The 17,589-nt window shown below is 35.4% G+C and overlaps 1 protein-coding gene across 1 annotated transcript in view; it reads right to left on the reverse strand.

The window, feature by feature from the left end:
• Positions 1-5,060: 5,060 nt before the first annotated feature.
• The window catches only part of NUP133 (nucleoporin 133), a 31,174-nt gene continuing 18,645 nt past the window's right edge, over positions 5,061-17,589 (reverse strand). The window contains exons 18-26 of the mRNA XM_014059829.2: positions 17,072-17,314; positions 15,389-15,522; positions 14,140-14,298; positions 11,932-12,067; positions 11,683-11,801; positions 9,532-9,612; positions 7,833-7,897; positions 5,581-5,669; positions 5,061-5,282 (exon numbers count right to left, since the gene is read on the reverse strand). Coding sequence (XP_013915304.2) covers positions 5,143-5,282; positions 5,581-5,669; positions 7,833-7,897; positions 9,532-9,612; positions 11,683-11,801; positions 11,932-12,067; positions 14,140-14,298; positions 15,389-15,522; positions 17,072-17,314 — 1,166 coding nt within the window. The 3' untranslated portion in view covers positions 5,061-5,142. The remainder of the gene's footprint in view (positions 5,283-5,580; positions 5,670-7,832; positions 7,898-9,531; positions 9,613-11,682; positions 11,802-11,931; positions 12,068-14,139; positions 14,299-15,388; positions 15,523-17,071; positions 17,315-17,589) is intronic.

Genomic DNA, 17,589 nt, shown 5'->3' on the forward strand with positions numbered 1-17,589 from the left:
GAACTAGCTGATCTCTCGGCGGAACCTAAGAGGGCTAATTTGGTTTAATGGTTAAGGGACCAAGCTAGAAAGCAAATATAAATCCAAGTCCCGTCTTACCATGAAAGCCAGCTGGGTGGCTTTTGAATCGGTTATTCTATCTCAGCCCAAATCACCTTACAGGGTGATTTGAAAATAACCCTGTGAAAATAAGAAGAGGAAAGTATGTTGGATACATTAATCACCTTGAGTTATTTATAAAAATAATAAAAGCAGGATAATAAAAGGTTATGGACTGTGCCGAAATAGACAAACTAACTAAAGAAATCCAGGGAAAAGAAGAATCAGAAGAATCAGAATTCTACCAGATATGGGATAAATGATATAGGTGGATGGAAGAAAGAAACAAAAATCAATGAAGGAATATAACAAAACTCAAAAAATAATAGTTATGAGGGTTAAGAATGGTGAAATCCAAATGAAATACAATAGAAGGGGAAATAATATAAGGTGAGCGATATCGATTGATGATTGCTATTATAAAGAACAGGAAGTTCTTGTTCATATTGTATAAATGTGATGTACGTCTAATTTTTGTGTGTGGGTAGTTTACATGTTTGTTAATAAAAATAAATAAATAAATAAATGTTCCTTCTAATCCTTTATTCTGTGACTCTAGTTGAAAAAAAGATAATAGATGCATTTCTAAAAGAAAGTTAACGTATTTGCAGCAAATGTAACAAACATTTTCAGCAATCTTACAGGAAGATCTAAACAAGAGTGTATTCATTATGTAGGCACATATGCTTATCCAGCATTAGCCCCTCCCCTGCCGCTAAGTAAATGAACAAGCCCTAATTAAATACTTAGCTGTTACTGAACATTTCTGCTTTGAGGTTTCATGAACTGCTGTCCTAGCATGTTCATGCTATTTTCAAAAACATATGGAATCTAAGTAGTTCTTGACTTACAACAGTTCAGTGTGCTGCAGCTGCCAAAAAAGCCAACACAGTTCTAGACTGCATAAACAGAGGGATAGAATCAAGATCACATAAAGTGTTAATATCACTTTATAATGCCTTGATAAAGCCACACTTGGAATACTGCATCCAGTTTTGGTCGCCACAATATAAAAAAGATGTTGAGACTCTAGAAAGAGTGCAGAGAAGAACCACAAAGAAGATTAGGGGACTGGGGGCTAAAACATATAAAGAACAGTTGTTGGAATTGGTTATATCTAGTGAATACCCAATTCACTAGATATACCCACAGTGGTGAAAGGAAGGACTGGGGGTGACATGATAGCAATGTTCCAATATCTCAGGGGCTGCCACGAATAAGAGGTATTTGCCAAAGGACCTGAGGGCAGGACAAGAAGCAATGGGTGGAAACTAATCAAGGAGAGAAGCAACCTAGAACTAAGGAGAATTTTACTGAGAACAATTAATCAGTGGAACAATTTGCCTCCAGAAGTTGTGAATGCTCCAACACTGGAAGTTTTAAAGAAGAGATTGGATAACCGTTTGTCTGAAGTGGTGTAGGGTTTCCTGCCTAAGCAGGGGCTTGAACTAGAAAGCCTCCAAGATCCCTTCCAACTCCTATTCTATTCTATTCTATTCTATTCTATACTGTTTGAAATTACAATGGCACTGAAAAAAGTGAGTTATGACTATTTTTCACACTTGTGACCATTGTAGGATTCTTATGATTACGTGATTAAAATTCAAATACTTGGCAACTGACTCATATTTATGACAGTTGAAGTGTCCGAGGGTCATGGGATCAGCTTTTGTACCTTCTGACAAGCAAAGTCAATGACGAAGTCAGATTAACTAAACAACCCTGCTACTAGTTTAACAACTACAGCAATTCACTTAATAACTGGCAAGGAAAGACATAAAATGGGACAAAATTCAATTATATGTCTCACTTAACAACAGAAATTTTGGGCTCAATTGTGGTTGTAACTTGAGACTACCTGCACTGGTTATGTACTCCATGCTATTGAAGAGGCTGTAGCATAATAGCAGTACTACAATCTAGTACCCCAGACTAAAAACAGTTCTTTCTTCAAGTATGATGCAGCAGGATTAGCAATCTGTGTTTATTGACTGAATAATACATTAACGCTAGCAAAGGTGTAATAAACTTCCCTATTTGCAGTATGTAGCATGGATTCAATTTGAAAAGGTGCTTTAGCATGTCAAGGAACACAAACATAGCACCAGTCTACCATTCCTTAAAACAACTGCATACAATCCCAGGAAAGACACCGTAGACAATCCTGTGTTCTGGAGCACCTTTAGGAGAGCAAAGCACTCTGAAGCCCTTTTAGGTTTAATGGATTAATTCTCACTGTGGATATAATTCCTTTATACAGGACTTTGAAGAAACCCAATCTAAAATGTATGTAAAAGACTAATGATCCAATGGATTATTAAATGTATATTATCTATCTAATTGTTCTAAGATCAGCAAACCAAAGAATCTAAATTCTAACATTTTAAAAATGGAAACAGGCATCCAAAGATGAATGCTAAAGTGAAAGGTTCTCAATAATAAGTTATCACATTCATATTAAAATAAGTTTAATGAATAGAAAACCAAATTTTGAAAACCTAATGTCATATTCCTTTTGAAAGGCATCCTGTGAAACCTAGCATTTTAAATATATTAAATTATTATCACTACAAAACTAAAAAGTAAATGTATATCAAATTAATATATAAAATTAAATGTATCACCAATGATGGACAATTTATACCTTATAATTTACATTTTCATTAGACTATGTGGACAGCATATTGTATAAAAAAAACCTAATAACTAACGGAAGGGTAACTTGGCACCTTTATAATTTCCTGAAGTTAAGCAGACGTTAGTATCATGCTTATTACAGATTATTTTATAAACTTCCATGTCATTTGTATAAACTTTTACAGTAACTTTTTCCTGATTACTGTAAGCAAGTTATTTTCTCTATAAATATAGTTGGGAATTATGGCTGAAGGATTTATGACTGTATAAGTTTTAGCCAGTATTAACAGAGACAAATCCAATCAGGTTCAAGCAATTAGAGAAGGGTAAGTGCAAAGCTCATCCCTGTAGGAGAAATTACTGTAGTTTCTCAAGTCTCTGCCAACAGAAGTAACAACTTCACACCTTCGTCTATTCCAAACCATACTATGGTTTTATAAGTGTCACTTAGATACTGAAACAGTCTCTTTTAAGTGAATGGATGTGCTTACTAAATTAGGAGTAAAGCTAGTCTCATCACCCGGAGTTTTCATTAATTGGAAAGTATAGTAGAAATTCTCTTTCCCATTGCATGACATTGGATAACGACAGAAATATTAATAACACACTGTGATTTGTTACAAATGTTGCCTCTTTTGTAAGTTTAAATAATTGAAGAATTAATGTGCATATATTTTATTTATTTATATATCACCTTTCATTTGGGAATGTGATGCTTATGCTGCTGATTCCTCCTGTTTTTCCTAACAAACATGAGGTAACAACTTTCCGGTGAAAGGAATTCAGAGCTATTATTGCAAAATATTCCATGAATGCATTCAATTGACCCATTTTTCCCATTAAACCAATCCAGTGCTTTCAACAAAACAAATACATCTACTGAAACCAAAACGTATTTGTATTTTTTTAATATAAGACCATTTGATTCAGATGATTTTCAGCCATTTTTCAGGAAGAAAAAATAGCACTATTTTAGAATGAAATTGCCAGCTGTTGGTATATGTACATATACCTGTATCTACATCATTCCAGAGGCTGCTCATTAAGTGAACTAATTTCACAGAATTCAGATTTTGCATTAATACCACTACATGCTCCATGGGAATACATTCTGTTGAACTCACTGAGATGAGCTTCTTAGTAAACTGCCAAAAACAGGGCTATGTCTTCTCATAAAAAAACTCTTAACAAATATTCGGATAACACATTTTCATGTACTCAGAGCCTGGTGTTTATTCTGAATATTTAGAGAAAATCTGTTTTAGCTTTTGGGGAAATGTTAGCATCAAGAGAAAATTTCTACAAAATTCAGATTATGTAGCACTTTATATATCAAAGCAAATTATAGTTTGGACTGAAATGAAAAGCTCTAGGGAGACTTTAATCAGACCAGAGCACTTTTCACTGCTTTTTAATTGAAAAAGCAGAATAAAATGTGATCATTTGTCAGCTTTATTTTATTACTATGTTTCAATTTTTAACTTTGTATTAATAACTTCAGGTTGCCTGTTCCTTTTGCAATCACATATTCTGAAGATCCCAACATACTTCAGATATTCTGTTTAATCTTCCAGTAGGGATAATGCATTGTACATTATCTACATTGGTTTGAACATTTCGAGATAAGTATATTCTTCCATATGTATTCGGCTCTTCCATTCTTAGAGCTCTGTAAGCACAGCAAGAAAGGAAGCTATGGAATGGTAGCTGTACTTTTAAAACTGGACATAGGATGCTCTTCAACTGATTTAACTTATGACCTTCTCAGCTGTTGGATCAAATTCTAGAGGCATTTAGCCAAGACATAAAAAAGTAAGACGATGCAAATTGGTTTTGCAGTTACTTTGTACACGTTGAGCAGGCTGTAGGGACAATTCTGTGATATTTGTCAGATTAAAGAACTAAGTTGATTTACATTAGTCCATCTGTTCTTTATGCATTAGCATGGCAAAGTATTGTGGATTGTAAACTACCAAAACCAAGCTAACATCAAGTAGAGAAGATAATTTCCAGGAGAAGAACTTGCAGAACTACTTTCTAGCCTTCATGTCATTACTTAGATTGTAATAGAACTTCATTACATGGTGAGCACTTGAATTCAGTCATTTATATATTTAAGAATATAAGTGTATATTATAAGAAGAAAAGTCAACATTTCTCACATTGTATAAACAATTGTATTCACTACAAAACAGCAGCACAAGTAAGAAGCTGGATTGCTGTTTAGAAACATACTGTTTATAGAATTTTTTATGTTTTGTTCAACTTTCTTTCATAATCTTCTTGATTTGGCTTCAGTTTTTAATCATTATGAATCAGACATGTTATTGGTTAGAATTGAAACTTTATTGCAAAAACAATGCACAATGTAAAAAAGAAGCTGGCTTAACTAAAATTAAAAATTTCTCATGCCTGATTTCTAAAAACATGCAATTCATAATTTGCTTTCAGAACAAATTCAAAGTAGGGATTATACTTTAAATGTCCAAGTTCATCTGACTGCATCAAATCTTTCACATCAGGCAGATATTCTCTAAGTTGAACTCCTACAATAGAAATAGTTGTTAGATATTATAGATGTTTGGGCAATATGGATCTTTATACTTAACTTCAGCATAACATATTTAAACAGGAATGATTTTTCCCTCTAATGTTAGAGTTACACTGCATGTTAAAGCTATATATCGCATTTCTGCTGCCTTTAATTTGGTCAGCAATATACTGTACTAAATTCATGACTGCATTATATTATATTATATATCTTTGATGTATAACTAACATTTGCATGACAATGTTTAAGCAGGAGATTCAAATTATTTCTGAATGTATTTCAATAAAGTATACCTTCTTTCATCAGCTTTTGTAGTATTTTCACAAATATACTGTCTTTAGATGCTTCAATTGGATCATCTTTGCCTTCTGAATTGGACCAGCTATAATGTCAAAATGTAAAAGAACTAAAACAAATATATTGTAAAGACAAATAACATGCAATGTGTTAATCTAAATTTTCACTGAGCTACTTTTTCCTACGTTTATATTTCAAATTTTCATTTGCATTCTTTATTATTTTCTTCAAATTTCAGCAAGTATTATATTTCTGTTTTTCAGTATAATATTAAAATATAAAAGGACTAATTTTCATAATTTAAGGGAAAAAGTTACAGATAGATTTTTAAAAAGATTTGGAACTTTGCAACTAGATTCTTCTAGCAGAGCAAAAGTATTAATCAGTAGAGTTTTCTTAGCCTTAGTGAAGCCTCCCTCAATTTGTACAGAAGGTTGGAGCAGACTACAAAGTAGAAGAAAAGGCAAGGTGAAAATCTACTTAGGCAATATAAATTCACATCCACATCTTTCACTACAATTAATATCATGCATGACTTGGTGAAACATATGGATGGAAGAGTTAGAACAGGGCTGGCCTCTCCAATATAGAATTGGCATGAAAAAAGCAGTACACTTTTCTTCATCATCATCACCCGTGATCTACAATTGAAATAGTCAGCTTTTTAAAGCCAAATTATTTAATATGTCTGTGTTGCTGCATTATACTATTGTGATTAGGAAGTTTAGTCCATGCCCAAAGTTTACATTCTGTCACTGACAGTTTAACTGTTCCTATTGCTTAGACTTTCCCTGAGAAGGTGGCTTTGCTGGATGCTAAAGGAAGAGAATGCTGAAAGTCGAATTCAGAATAAAAATGCTTAGCAAGAAAGAGGCCTCTATTTCAGTAATTTTAATGCATTTTTTAAAAAATGTTTTTTGTTGTTAATCCATTTATTATAATGTTTAATGTGGCTGATTTTAATCTGCATTAAGCCAGGGCAAAGGGAAACACATTCTTCCCTAAAGCCTCCCTCTTAGCTATTTACTTCTCTTGAAAGTAAAATAGTGAACAGAATAAATGAGGAACAAAAAAACCACTACCTTCTTAGGAAGTCACTGTGTGTTTCCCACAAGGCTTGGGGACTACCCAACAATTCTATTGCCATATATAGTTATAGAGTAGCATTAGAAAAATTATGCACATCCCTATAGGGCAGGTAGTTTGAGGTATCTGAATCAGAAATGCCTTGATAATGTGGAGGACATCTGAATAAGGGTAATTTTGTGTAGCTATTTATTCTAACTGATCAACAACTGGACAATAAGAAATGGTGGCATCCAATTGAGGATCAATACCTAACACGTTTTGAGATTAAGTCTGGACATAATTATGAATTTATTCAAAATAAATTATAATGAATGAAAGGATTCTTTAAACAACCTCCCCAAATTGTTCCTGAACCACATCCAATTGAACTATGTTAATATAGTTGTTTGGAATAGGTATTTTGCACAATCCTTAGAGATTTTGAGGGGAGTCACTGTTATTGTTTTTTATCTAGTCAAAAGCACAGTGCTGAGTCTTTCATCATCTATTCATCTTCTCCTTCAAAATTTGGAACACAATGGTATAATAGTTAATAGTTAAGAGCTAACAGTCAAGAAGCTAGGTGTATCTTCATTGAAACTGGTACACTTTTAGTGAATCCCCAGTTTGTATGAGATAATTCCTGCCCTTCCAATAGTTTAATTAAGGATTATCAAACATGTATCATTGCATAGCCTTTCACTTGCCCAAGGTACACCTACTATTCTATCAACTTGCCTTTTCCATAAAGAAAATCTCTTCTTGATAGTGATGCCCTGATTTTGGAATGTCCTACCTAAGTATTCAGTTTGATATTAAAAACTGGAAGATATTGGAAGGCTACTCCAAAAAAGTATTAATTGAAATCAAAGATGCCCTCAAAAGTGAAAGGAGAGATGGAAAGCAGAGTCAATCCATGAATTCTATAGAAGATTTAACCTAATTTATCTTGCATTCAACCTTTTGTATTATATTTGTAAGAACTGGTGTCCAAATCTATCTATTTTTCCATTGCCCTCATCCCTTGTCAAACCTTTTGAAAATAAAGATCAAAAATAGAGATTATGGCATTTCATTTGTTACTGATTTTGTGGAAGCTGCTGTAGGAACTATTTTGCCTAAGTAGGGATACAAATGTTGTAAATGAATACATTAAACAAATTAAACTGCTTTTACCTACCCATCTCTCAGGAGAGCTTTACAAAGTATTTTAAGTTTTAGATAATTTATGTCCACTTGCTCAGCCTTCATTAAAAAAAAGAAATAATGTTAAATTGCATTTGAAATTTCAGGAAATAAAGTATGCATTATAACCATACTTGGATGAATACTTATGCTAGCGAAACAAGGTAACAAAATATTGATGTGTTTTAAAAATATATTTCAGAAAATTGTAGGCTTAAGAAATTATGAAGCAATGTGAGAAAACTAAGGAATAAGGCATAACAGCATTATGGGTGTTATCAAAGAAAGGGGCAATGCTATCTTATAAATCTGAATAATATGGCAAATAGACAATGAAACGACAGGTTAGCCAGAGATTGGGAGCACAGAAGCTTGTACAACATGTAAGTGTTCTACAGTAACCAGAATGGTAAAAAAGTTGAATTTTAAGAAAAGACTTTTTTTCTCAGAGATGAACATACTTGATTAAATTCTTAACTTTAGGTTGTGGGTGAAATGCAATACTATCCGAATGTTCCTTTGCCATGCTTCAGACAGTTAATTCAGCAACAGCCATTTACATTGCATCCTTTCACATACAAACAGGATAGGGAATCCTCCATATGGCTCTACAGAAGTGTCTGTACAGTGCACTCTTTGATTACTTGAGCAGTGTGCATGTATGTGTTTATCACATGAGATTAAGCCTCTTTTTTGGTACATCAGTGAGAGAGCATGATGTGCTGGTCAGATCAGGACACAACACACCCACTCTAAGGGTAGACTAGAATCTACCCTTAGCCCTGGAAATTCAAATGGTGATTTGATCTGGTCACTCTTGGGTTAATCCAATCTATGTCAAAGGAAGTTGTTATGAAGAAAAATTGTAGGACAACTAACCTGAACATGAGAAGAAAATGTGGCATATAAATCTAACACAGGGCTCTCCAAAGTTGGCCACTTTAAGAATTATGGACTTCAATTCCCATGCTGGCTAGGGAATTCTGGGAGTTGAAGTCCACAAGTCTTAAAGTGGCCAAATTTGGAGACCCCTGATCTAATACATGAAAAAATAATGTCATCTTTCTGAGTTGGGCAGTGAAAAAGAGTTCCTTTTACATTAAGCAGAGGAAAGAAAGCACTCTATTTTTTCCTCCTCCATGGACAATACTTTACCTTTTCACCAGCGTTTGTGAATAAAATATGCATATGTACTGAGGCAAATAGAGACAATATGTTTAGAGCCAGTATAGTCATCAATATACCACTACTGAGATGGCAATAATTCTGTGAAATAATCTACTCTCTGGAATAAGCCATATTCTAAATTGGTGTCTTCATTATCTTTTATGCTAATCTTTCTTAACCATTTATTATCATTATTTTACAAAAGATTATTTTGCATATTTAAAAATAACTTTGTAAATCATTTTGTAAATTTTATAAAGAGGAACTGCCTCAACTACTTTAAATAAATAAATAAATAAACAGGAATTCATAAAATTGTGGATAATACTAACACTACTAGTAACAATACCTTCCCAAGCTGCGTCCTCCATTACTGAAAATGGATCTAACAATGATTATCTGCATTGTGGTACTTAGAAGAACACTTAGAAGTATTCTATCAACTGTCATAAAGAATTGCATAATCGTGTATACCCATTCACTGTACATCAGTAACGCACAACTGAAATTCTCATTAAGTTTCATACCTGATCAATGTATTCCAGCAGATCCAGTGCCTTTTTGAAGTCATACTCATTAGCTTTCTGGTTCTCATCACATATGTATAGCTATTGTATAAAATAATGAATACAAAAATTAGAACTTGCTGCGGGGTGGATGGGTGAGAGTGGAGAGGAATCACCCTGTGCTTTAACTATTTTTCACTGAAATATGCCTCAATTCCTCTGAGAATAAGTGAGCGGCATATCCCTTTAGATATACTTTCCATGTTATTGCCATTGTGTGTAAGAGTGATAAATGATAGCTTATTCAATTCATGTGGATATCTATTGCACCATGGTAAATATGGACACCTGGTTATGAATCTTATAGCATCTTATAGTGATGGCGAACCTATGGCATGCGTGCCACAAGTGGCATGCGGAGCCATTTGTCAGGGCATGCGAGGCGATGTCGTGTCAGCCGTTTCCCTGAAGCCTCCAAAGCGCGAAAAACCAGCCCTATGGGCAAACCGGAAGTTCGGAAACAGACTTCTGGTTTGCTTGTAGGATCACTTTTTGCCCTCCGGAGCCTTCAGGAGGCTTCCCTGAAGGCCCCAGAGGGCGAAAACCAGCCCTACGAGCAAACTGGAAGTCATCATTCCCGAACCTCCGGGTTCTCCGTAGGGCCATTTTTTACCCTCCGGAGGCTTCAGGGAAGCTTCTGAGGCCTCCGGAGGGTGACTGGGGGGGGGGGAGGCTGTTTTTGCCCTCCCCGGGCTCCTAGAAAGCCTCTGGAGCCTGGGGAAGGTGAAAAAACCGCGACAAAAATGGGGGAGGGGCTTTGGTCACGTGCATGCGCATGTGCTGCCCTCCCCGCGCACATAGCATTATGGGTGTGGCACACCGGTGCACGACCCCCCTGTGCTCCCCCCGCTTTTGGCATGGCAGCCAAAAAAGGTTTGCAATCACTGTTATAGCATATTAACATGCCTCTCAGATTCAATTAAATCATTAATTTTTGCATGTAAGTGAATGGAGCAAGCACAGAAAAATACAACAATCTATCTCAGAAACATTGCCAGTACAGTAGTGTTCAACTTACAACAGTTCATTTATTGACCACTTGATGTTACACCAACACAAACAAAGTGATTTATGATTGTTTTTCACACTTCCAACAGTTGCAGTAACCCTATGGTCACATGATCAAAATTCAGACACTTTTGCTACTGACTCATATTTATGACAGTTGCAGTGACCTGTGGTCATGTGGTCAACTTTGGTGACCTCCTGACAAACAAAGTCAATGGGGTAGCCAGATTCACCTAACATCCCTGTTACTACCTTAACAACTGCAATGATTCACTTAACAACTGTGGCAAGAAAGGTCATAAAATGGGCAGAATTCACTTAAGAAATGTTTCAATTGGCAACAAAAACTTGTTGCTCAATTGTGGCTGTAAGTTGAGGACTATCTGTACTCGAATCTTCAAATCATTATTTAAAGATACTGATAAAGTTGACAGCTTTCTTCTGCATTAACCTACAATTAAAAAATTACTTTCAATTTTGGATAACTTGAAGATTATATATAATACTGTGGAGGTAGTAGTGATACAGAATTATTTGTAATAAACCTGGAGAGTAATAAATTAAGATTTGTCCACCCACAAGTTGTTTTATATTTTGAATCACACGATGTAGACAGCACCAAGTTTTTGTGTGCAAGTGCATGTGATGAGGAAACATTCAAATGTTCATACACTCTTGGGCTATTACTCTACATACACTGATGGTTTTATGAACATGCTGTTAAAAAGTACCCCCAGCTACATAACTTATGGGTCATTCTGACTAATGAAAATTTGAGCTTTTCATATTTGAGAGATAGTGGAACCTTACTTAGCTGAACTGCTTTGATACAAGGCAAGCAGGTACAAGTGCAAGAAAGTAAGTGACAACCTGGCATGGAAAATTTCCAAACAAGTGCAAAATATTCAAGTCAATGATACTGTTCATCATACACTGTACATAAGACACTGTTTGGGCTTTGAAGTCAGAATTTCAGAGCAAGTTTCAGACTAGCTTCAACACAAAATTCTTTTTAAATGGATAATGTAGCTTTCTTTTGAAAGAAAAATGGAATTTCCTTTGGATAGATGCAAAAATCTCATTAATTAAAAATATAGTAAATACCTCAATGAGCTGTGGGGCACTTAAAACTGGCATTTCATTGAGAGACATCTTTTTCTCTGCCAACAACTGTTCAGGAAGGGTTTCTTGATGCAGTAAAAAACATTCTTGTTCAATGATTTCTTGCATACATGGAAGAAGAAAGAATAATTAGTGATGACAGTGGCAATAGAACCATTTCAATGAGGACCAGAAATAAAGGGATTCTCTGTATAAACATGGCATAGTTTTAAAGTTTAGTTCAAAAAGTACCTTCAATTTTCTCGTTAAGCATCACATCTGATATATTGGAAGCTAGCACAGATAGTTTACTTAATCCAAGAAGAGTTTTCTTCTTTGCAAAGTATCTTGTTTCTGTATTTGCTAAATTGTGGAGTGTTCTATAAGCCTAAGAATGAACAACATAGTTCCAATTAGATAAAGTTATGAAAAAGTAAAGTTTTAGGAGAACAAAAAGATAAGTGTCCAGTTGTGTCCGATTTTAGAGGGCAGTGCTTATACAGATTTCCCAATTGAAATTACTAGTTCATAACTACATATTCAAATTCTGAGATGACGAGGAAAATCCTCTAATTAGTAAGAAAGAACAATATAATCAGAGAAATACAACTATGTCCAGCCCAGAACTGGCTCAGTCTAAAAACTGAGGAAGAGCAGCAAGGAAGAAAGCTTTATAATCTGTTGACTCCACCCTATTGGTTACTGGACAGAGTGAACCCTACGTGACTGCTGTCTTCACCAATCGTGGAGAATCCTCTTTTCTGTTGAGTGGTGTTTTACAATTATTGGGAATGACGTAAAAAAGTTAGGGTAAGAGGATAAGAGTTTTAAAGATTAAAATAGTCATTGAAAATGGAAAACCATCAAGACAAGAACTACTATAAAAATATATTACTGACATGCATCATTATTTAATTTTTAACCGAGCTTCTGCATAAATGAGAAGACACATCATAATATTTAAAATACCAGTTTCATAATAAGGATGAAGAACACACTAAAAAAGAGCTGGTTTGATCTAGTATTTAAGGCACCAGGCTAGAGGGCAGGTCACTGTGAGTTCTAGTCCCATCTTAGCCACTGAAGCCAGCTGGGTGACCTTGGGCCAGTACTCTCTCTCAGCCCAATTCTCCTCACAGGGCTGTTGTGGAGAAAATAGAAGGAGGAAGGTATGTTTGATATATTCACACTCTGAGTTATTTGTAAAAATAATCAAAGGCAATAAAATAAATAAATAAATAAATAATGACTGCTTCTGTATTTTGGAAGTAAATACCATATTTTTCAGACTATCAGACGTTCCGGACTATAAAGCACACATTAACTTTAGAGGAGGAAAACAAGAAAAAAAAATCTGCCTCTGCCTCCCAGCATCCATCTGGTATTCAACTGACTAGCGTCCTTGCCGCAAATAGCAAACAGTCTGGTCAACTTCAGTGCTCTGTTGCGCCTACCACTGGTCAACTGAGCTGAGCTGCTGCCACCGCTGAGGAACACTGGAGCCTTCTCTGCCAAGCAGCTGATTGGTGATTGGATTTGACCCCCGATCAGCTGTTATAGGCAGTGCGGATCGCCGTGATCTGTTTGCTGCTGCTGCAGCCCATTCACCACAGCCCATTTACTGCCACCCATTCGCCGCCAATCACCAGTGAATGGGTGGCAGAGATAGGCAGCAGCAGCAATCCCCTCCACCTAGAACAGCTGATCGGTGCTGCACCAACCACTACCACCTCTGCCACAATATTCATACTATAAGACGTACAGATATTTCCACCCACTTAGGGACCCACTTTTATTTTACAAAGCGTTTATTCTCTAAGGTAACTGGTTCTACAATATGATAAGCATGTAAGCTTTTTGATAATGTGTAAAAACAAAACCCTGACATAAACAAGTTAATCAAGTAAATTCAGGGGGAAAAAAGTTGTATAAAAGTGCTCTATTATGTACTTTGTTTGGAATACTTAGCCATTACTTTTAGGGCAGAGTTTGAAATAATGAAATCATTTCATAGAACCTTCTTGTTCTAAATTTAAATTACACAATTCAACCCAAAATTTCTCCTACACCATGGTGGTATTACTGAAGAAAAATTTTGAGCTGAATTTTGGTGATGTGATTTACAATAAATGTTGGCAATTAAAAATACTGTTAAAGTCAAATTTAAGCTCTATGCAAAGACCCGGGAAATCTACACAAGCGGAGGTCTGGATTTCCTCATGAAAGAAACTTGCTACTCCTAAATGCCACCTCCCCAATGTACAGAAACATTATTTTTTTAAAATGAAAATAACCAACCAAAAAGTTTCCATGATTACACAAATGTTATTACTTGTTCCTTATATTACCAATTTCTATATAGTTCCCAAGTGGACCAAGAAAGAGGGAAGAAGAATGTACATTGTATGCATTCCCTTGACTAAGGGAAAAGTAAGAAGTTTGTATTATTTTAAAGCATACCTTATCCATGTCATTACTATTGATGTCATGTAGCCAACTGAGATGTTCATGAGCTTGTAAGAAGCTAGCCAACTGGCCATGCTGAGCAATTGGCTGTGATAACAGTTTTCCTCTTTTTCCTTTTTCCAAATACCAACGAAACAGAAAATCTGAAAAATTCTAAAAAATAAAATTATACAATATGTGCATAAGGGTCTGCTTTGCAAAGTATGGTCTTCTTATGAAACAGAAGTATAGATCTTTAAAAGTGTAAAACACTCATTTCTTTTTTAGATATTGGCCTCCACCAAGTATGTATTATTTTCTATTATTAGAAAATAACATTACTATTACTGTTATTTTCAATCTGAAAAATTGTTTTTTTTTATTCCCTCATGTCAATGCTTAATATATCTTCAAACATGCAAAGGGCAAGCTGTTGTCCTGATTTAACATTATTTTCTATCTTGCTCTATCAATTGCTCCTCTGCTTCAGTGCTAGTAATCAAGTGATTATTTCTAAAGCAGGAATAAATCATAACCCTGAAGCAGCTAAATACATGTTGGTCCTTTGCCTTATGTTATATTAAAAGTACCCACGAGACTTAATCTGCTTAATTGGCATATCTGCAGAATGCACATCTGTACCCTGGCTTATAATGCATATTTCTCCAGTTCAAGTACTGGAACAACAGCTTTTTGAATAAAGGTAAAATTGACAATTCTCTCTATAAAACGCTCTACAACTTGAAAGAATATAGGACATTTTAGACAGATAAATCTCTAGATCAGTGGTCCCCAACCCTCAGCTGTGGCCCACTCCCGGGCACGGCCTGTTTGGAACCAGGCAGCACAGCAGTGGGTGAGTGCAGGAGTGTGAACCTCCCCTTGCACAAGCAGCGACTGCTTGCCCTCACACACACACAAACACACCTTCATGGTGGCCGTCTTGTGCTTATATGTGAAACTTTGTGCGACCAATGGCCATCTTGCATTTGCATGTGAACCTTCTTTTGAGCGACTGGAGAGTGCATGCACTTGTTCCTCGCACAAATGGACCTCCTCTCCCCCACCCCCCCCAGGGCTACAAGCCAGAAAGGCTGAGGATTGCTGCTCTAGAGAAACTATGTGGAAAAAAGTATAATTTGAAATTAAAATTATATAAGTGGTGAACTTAAGTGAACTCTCCTGCAGGCCTCCCAACTGTAAAGGTTGGGCACCGCTGACTTAAATGACAAAACTTCACTATGGTAAAATTTTAATAACTCACCTGATCAGCAAACTGGGTCATGTAGCGTTGTAATCTGCTTTGGTTATCAGTCTGTTCACATAGTTGTACCAAAATATCAAAGTCACAATATTTTTCTGCAAGAGCAGCAGCTTGCTGGTATTGTTTGAGAACAACTGTGCAAAAATCAACAAAAACACAAAACACAACAGATCATACATTAGTGATTACCCTGTAATTGCCCTTACAGGGTAATCACTAGTAAATAATACAGTATTAATTGTCAAATTTAAAAAAAAAACATTGTTTTCCCAATACAGTTTATGCATGAAGCATCTATCAGATATTTTCACATTACACTCCCTTGAAGTAGACAAATGATATCTTTTCTTTCTATAGTAAATTCTGGCTTTTATCTTTCTATACTTATTCTGGGAGGTGTATAAGCAAAGCAACAATTAATACATTGTAACCATCAAAACACTGAACCTGAATCAAAATAAAACACGGTATCATTATAATATTCTATCCATATACAACAAATTGAGAGTAAGCAAAGTGGATAATTAATAAATATTCAACAATTATTAGAAATAGTGTCCATGAGATGATACAGAAACAAGCACTCTCATGCCATTTTATTATATGTACAAAGCAGTAATGTAATTTAAAGAAAGAATTCAATTCACTTTTTCTGAAATTCCATGAACTCCGTGGTGCATTCCTTTGTTCAAAGGAAGCTTTAATACAAGCAAGGGTACTGTAAAAGCACAAACTGCAGAACTGGAATTTGTCAAAGTAACAAGTAATCAAAGTGAATAAAGAACTGTTCTTAACTCCCTTCTATCCATTTGTGAAGCTATAACCCAAGTCCTGAGAGCTGCATATACTTTCCAAAAAATCTTGGTGGCATCCACAAAGTCCTTCCAAAGGTGACTACCAAATTGTTAGTTTTAATATGAGAGAAAGGGACAATTATTAAATATGCAGAGAATAATCCCATTAAGTAAAAACTTTCCCAAGTGAAGTTTGACTGCTGCTAAGTACGTATCTATGTCCCTCTAGACTCCTGGCAACACTATCTAAGTGGTTTGCATTAATCATACTCCAGAACAGTTCTTCAACTTGCCAGCCCGCCCTGAACTGAGGGATTTCCCTGATCTCCCATTTAAAGGATAAGCGGATCTTAAAGGGCCGCAGAGCTTTTTGAGATAGGCCAAAATCAAATACACGCTGCCATCTGCTGGGCTTCATAAAGCTACATCTAATTAAATTTAAATCAAATCAAATGCAGTTTTTGCCTACTTTGCCTAAAGCGGTTCCTGATACATCACTGTAAGTGATCATTTATCTGAAAAAAGTTATGTTCCTCTGTCCTAACTAAAAAAATTAGCATCTGATAATTCTGACTGAAAGCAAAATTACATTAGATAGTAATTCTTAGACATTCCCCCACAATCTCTCTCTCTCTCTCTCTCTTTTTTAAAGAAAAGGCAACTTCAACTTTAGAATAAAAATATAATAACTGAAAATAGAGTAACAGCTTGGGAGAATTTGCTTTAGTTTCATACACCAGATCTATATATGGTACTATAAACCTAAATATAGTCTGCTCTTCTTATATCTCTGTCTTTTATGCCTTATCTTTTTATTTCTTACTACATAAAACAGCAAACTATTATTAGGAATTTAAACATCAGCTTGTACAAAAACAGCAGCACTTACGTAATGGTAGCAATAATTCTGTTCTTTTCTGTTCATATTCTACCAGCAGACTGTTATAACGTTCCTGATGTTCAGGCCGGTCCACAGATTTAAGCTGAGAAACATAGCCATCCAGAAAGCAATCCAGCAGTGCCACCAGCTGTTCTGTCACGGTGCTCCGAAGCTTACTATTAGCTTGTGGATAAACCTTCTTCAGAATGATTTCGTGTTGCTGCACTATTGTTGTTCGCACACCAAGAGATGCTTGAGAAGACCATAAAAACATTTTGATGGCATTTCTGCAGGTTGAAACTTTACCACTAATATAGTACATAGATAAGTTACAAGTAAAAAGGAAATGCATATGTGAATGAATTCATTGTTTGTAAAGAAAAGCAGTATTTTTCAGAAGAACAGACAGACAGACTTTCCAGGAAGAAGAATGGGCATAAAACAACCAGAAAGAACTGTACTCATAAAAGAAAAATTTCTAGAGCTCAAAGTATCCACTTATGCTCCCATACTCATTCAAACATTGT

Source organism: Thamnophis sirtalis, unplaced genomic scaffold, assembly GCF_051295495.1.
Source record: "Thamnophis sirtalis isolate CommonGarterSnake01/CBP01778 unplaced genomic scaffold, rThaSir2_p1.2 scaffold_6, whole genome shotgun sequence".
NCBI classification, from domain to species: Eukaryota; Metazoa; Chordata; class Lepidosauria; order Squamata; family Natricidae; genus Thamnophis; species Thamnophis sirtalis.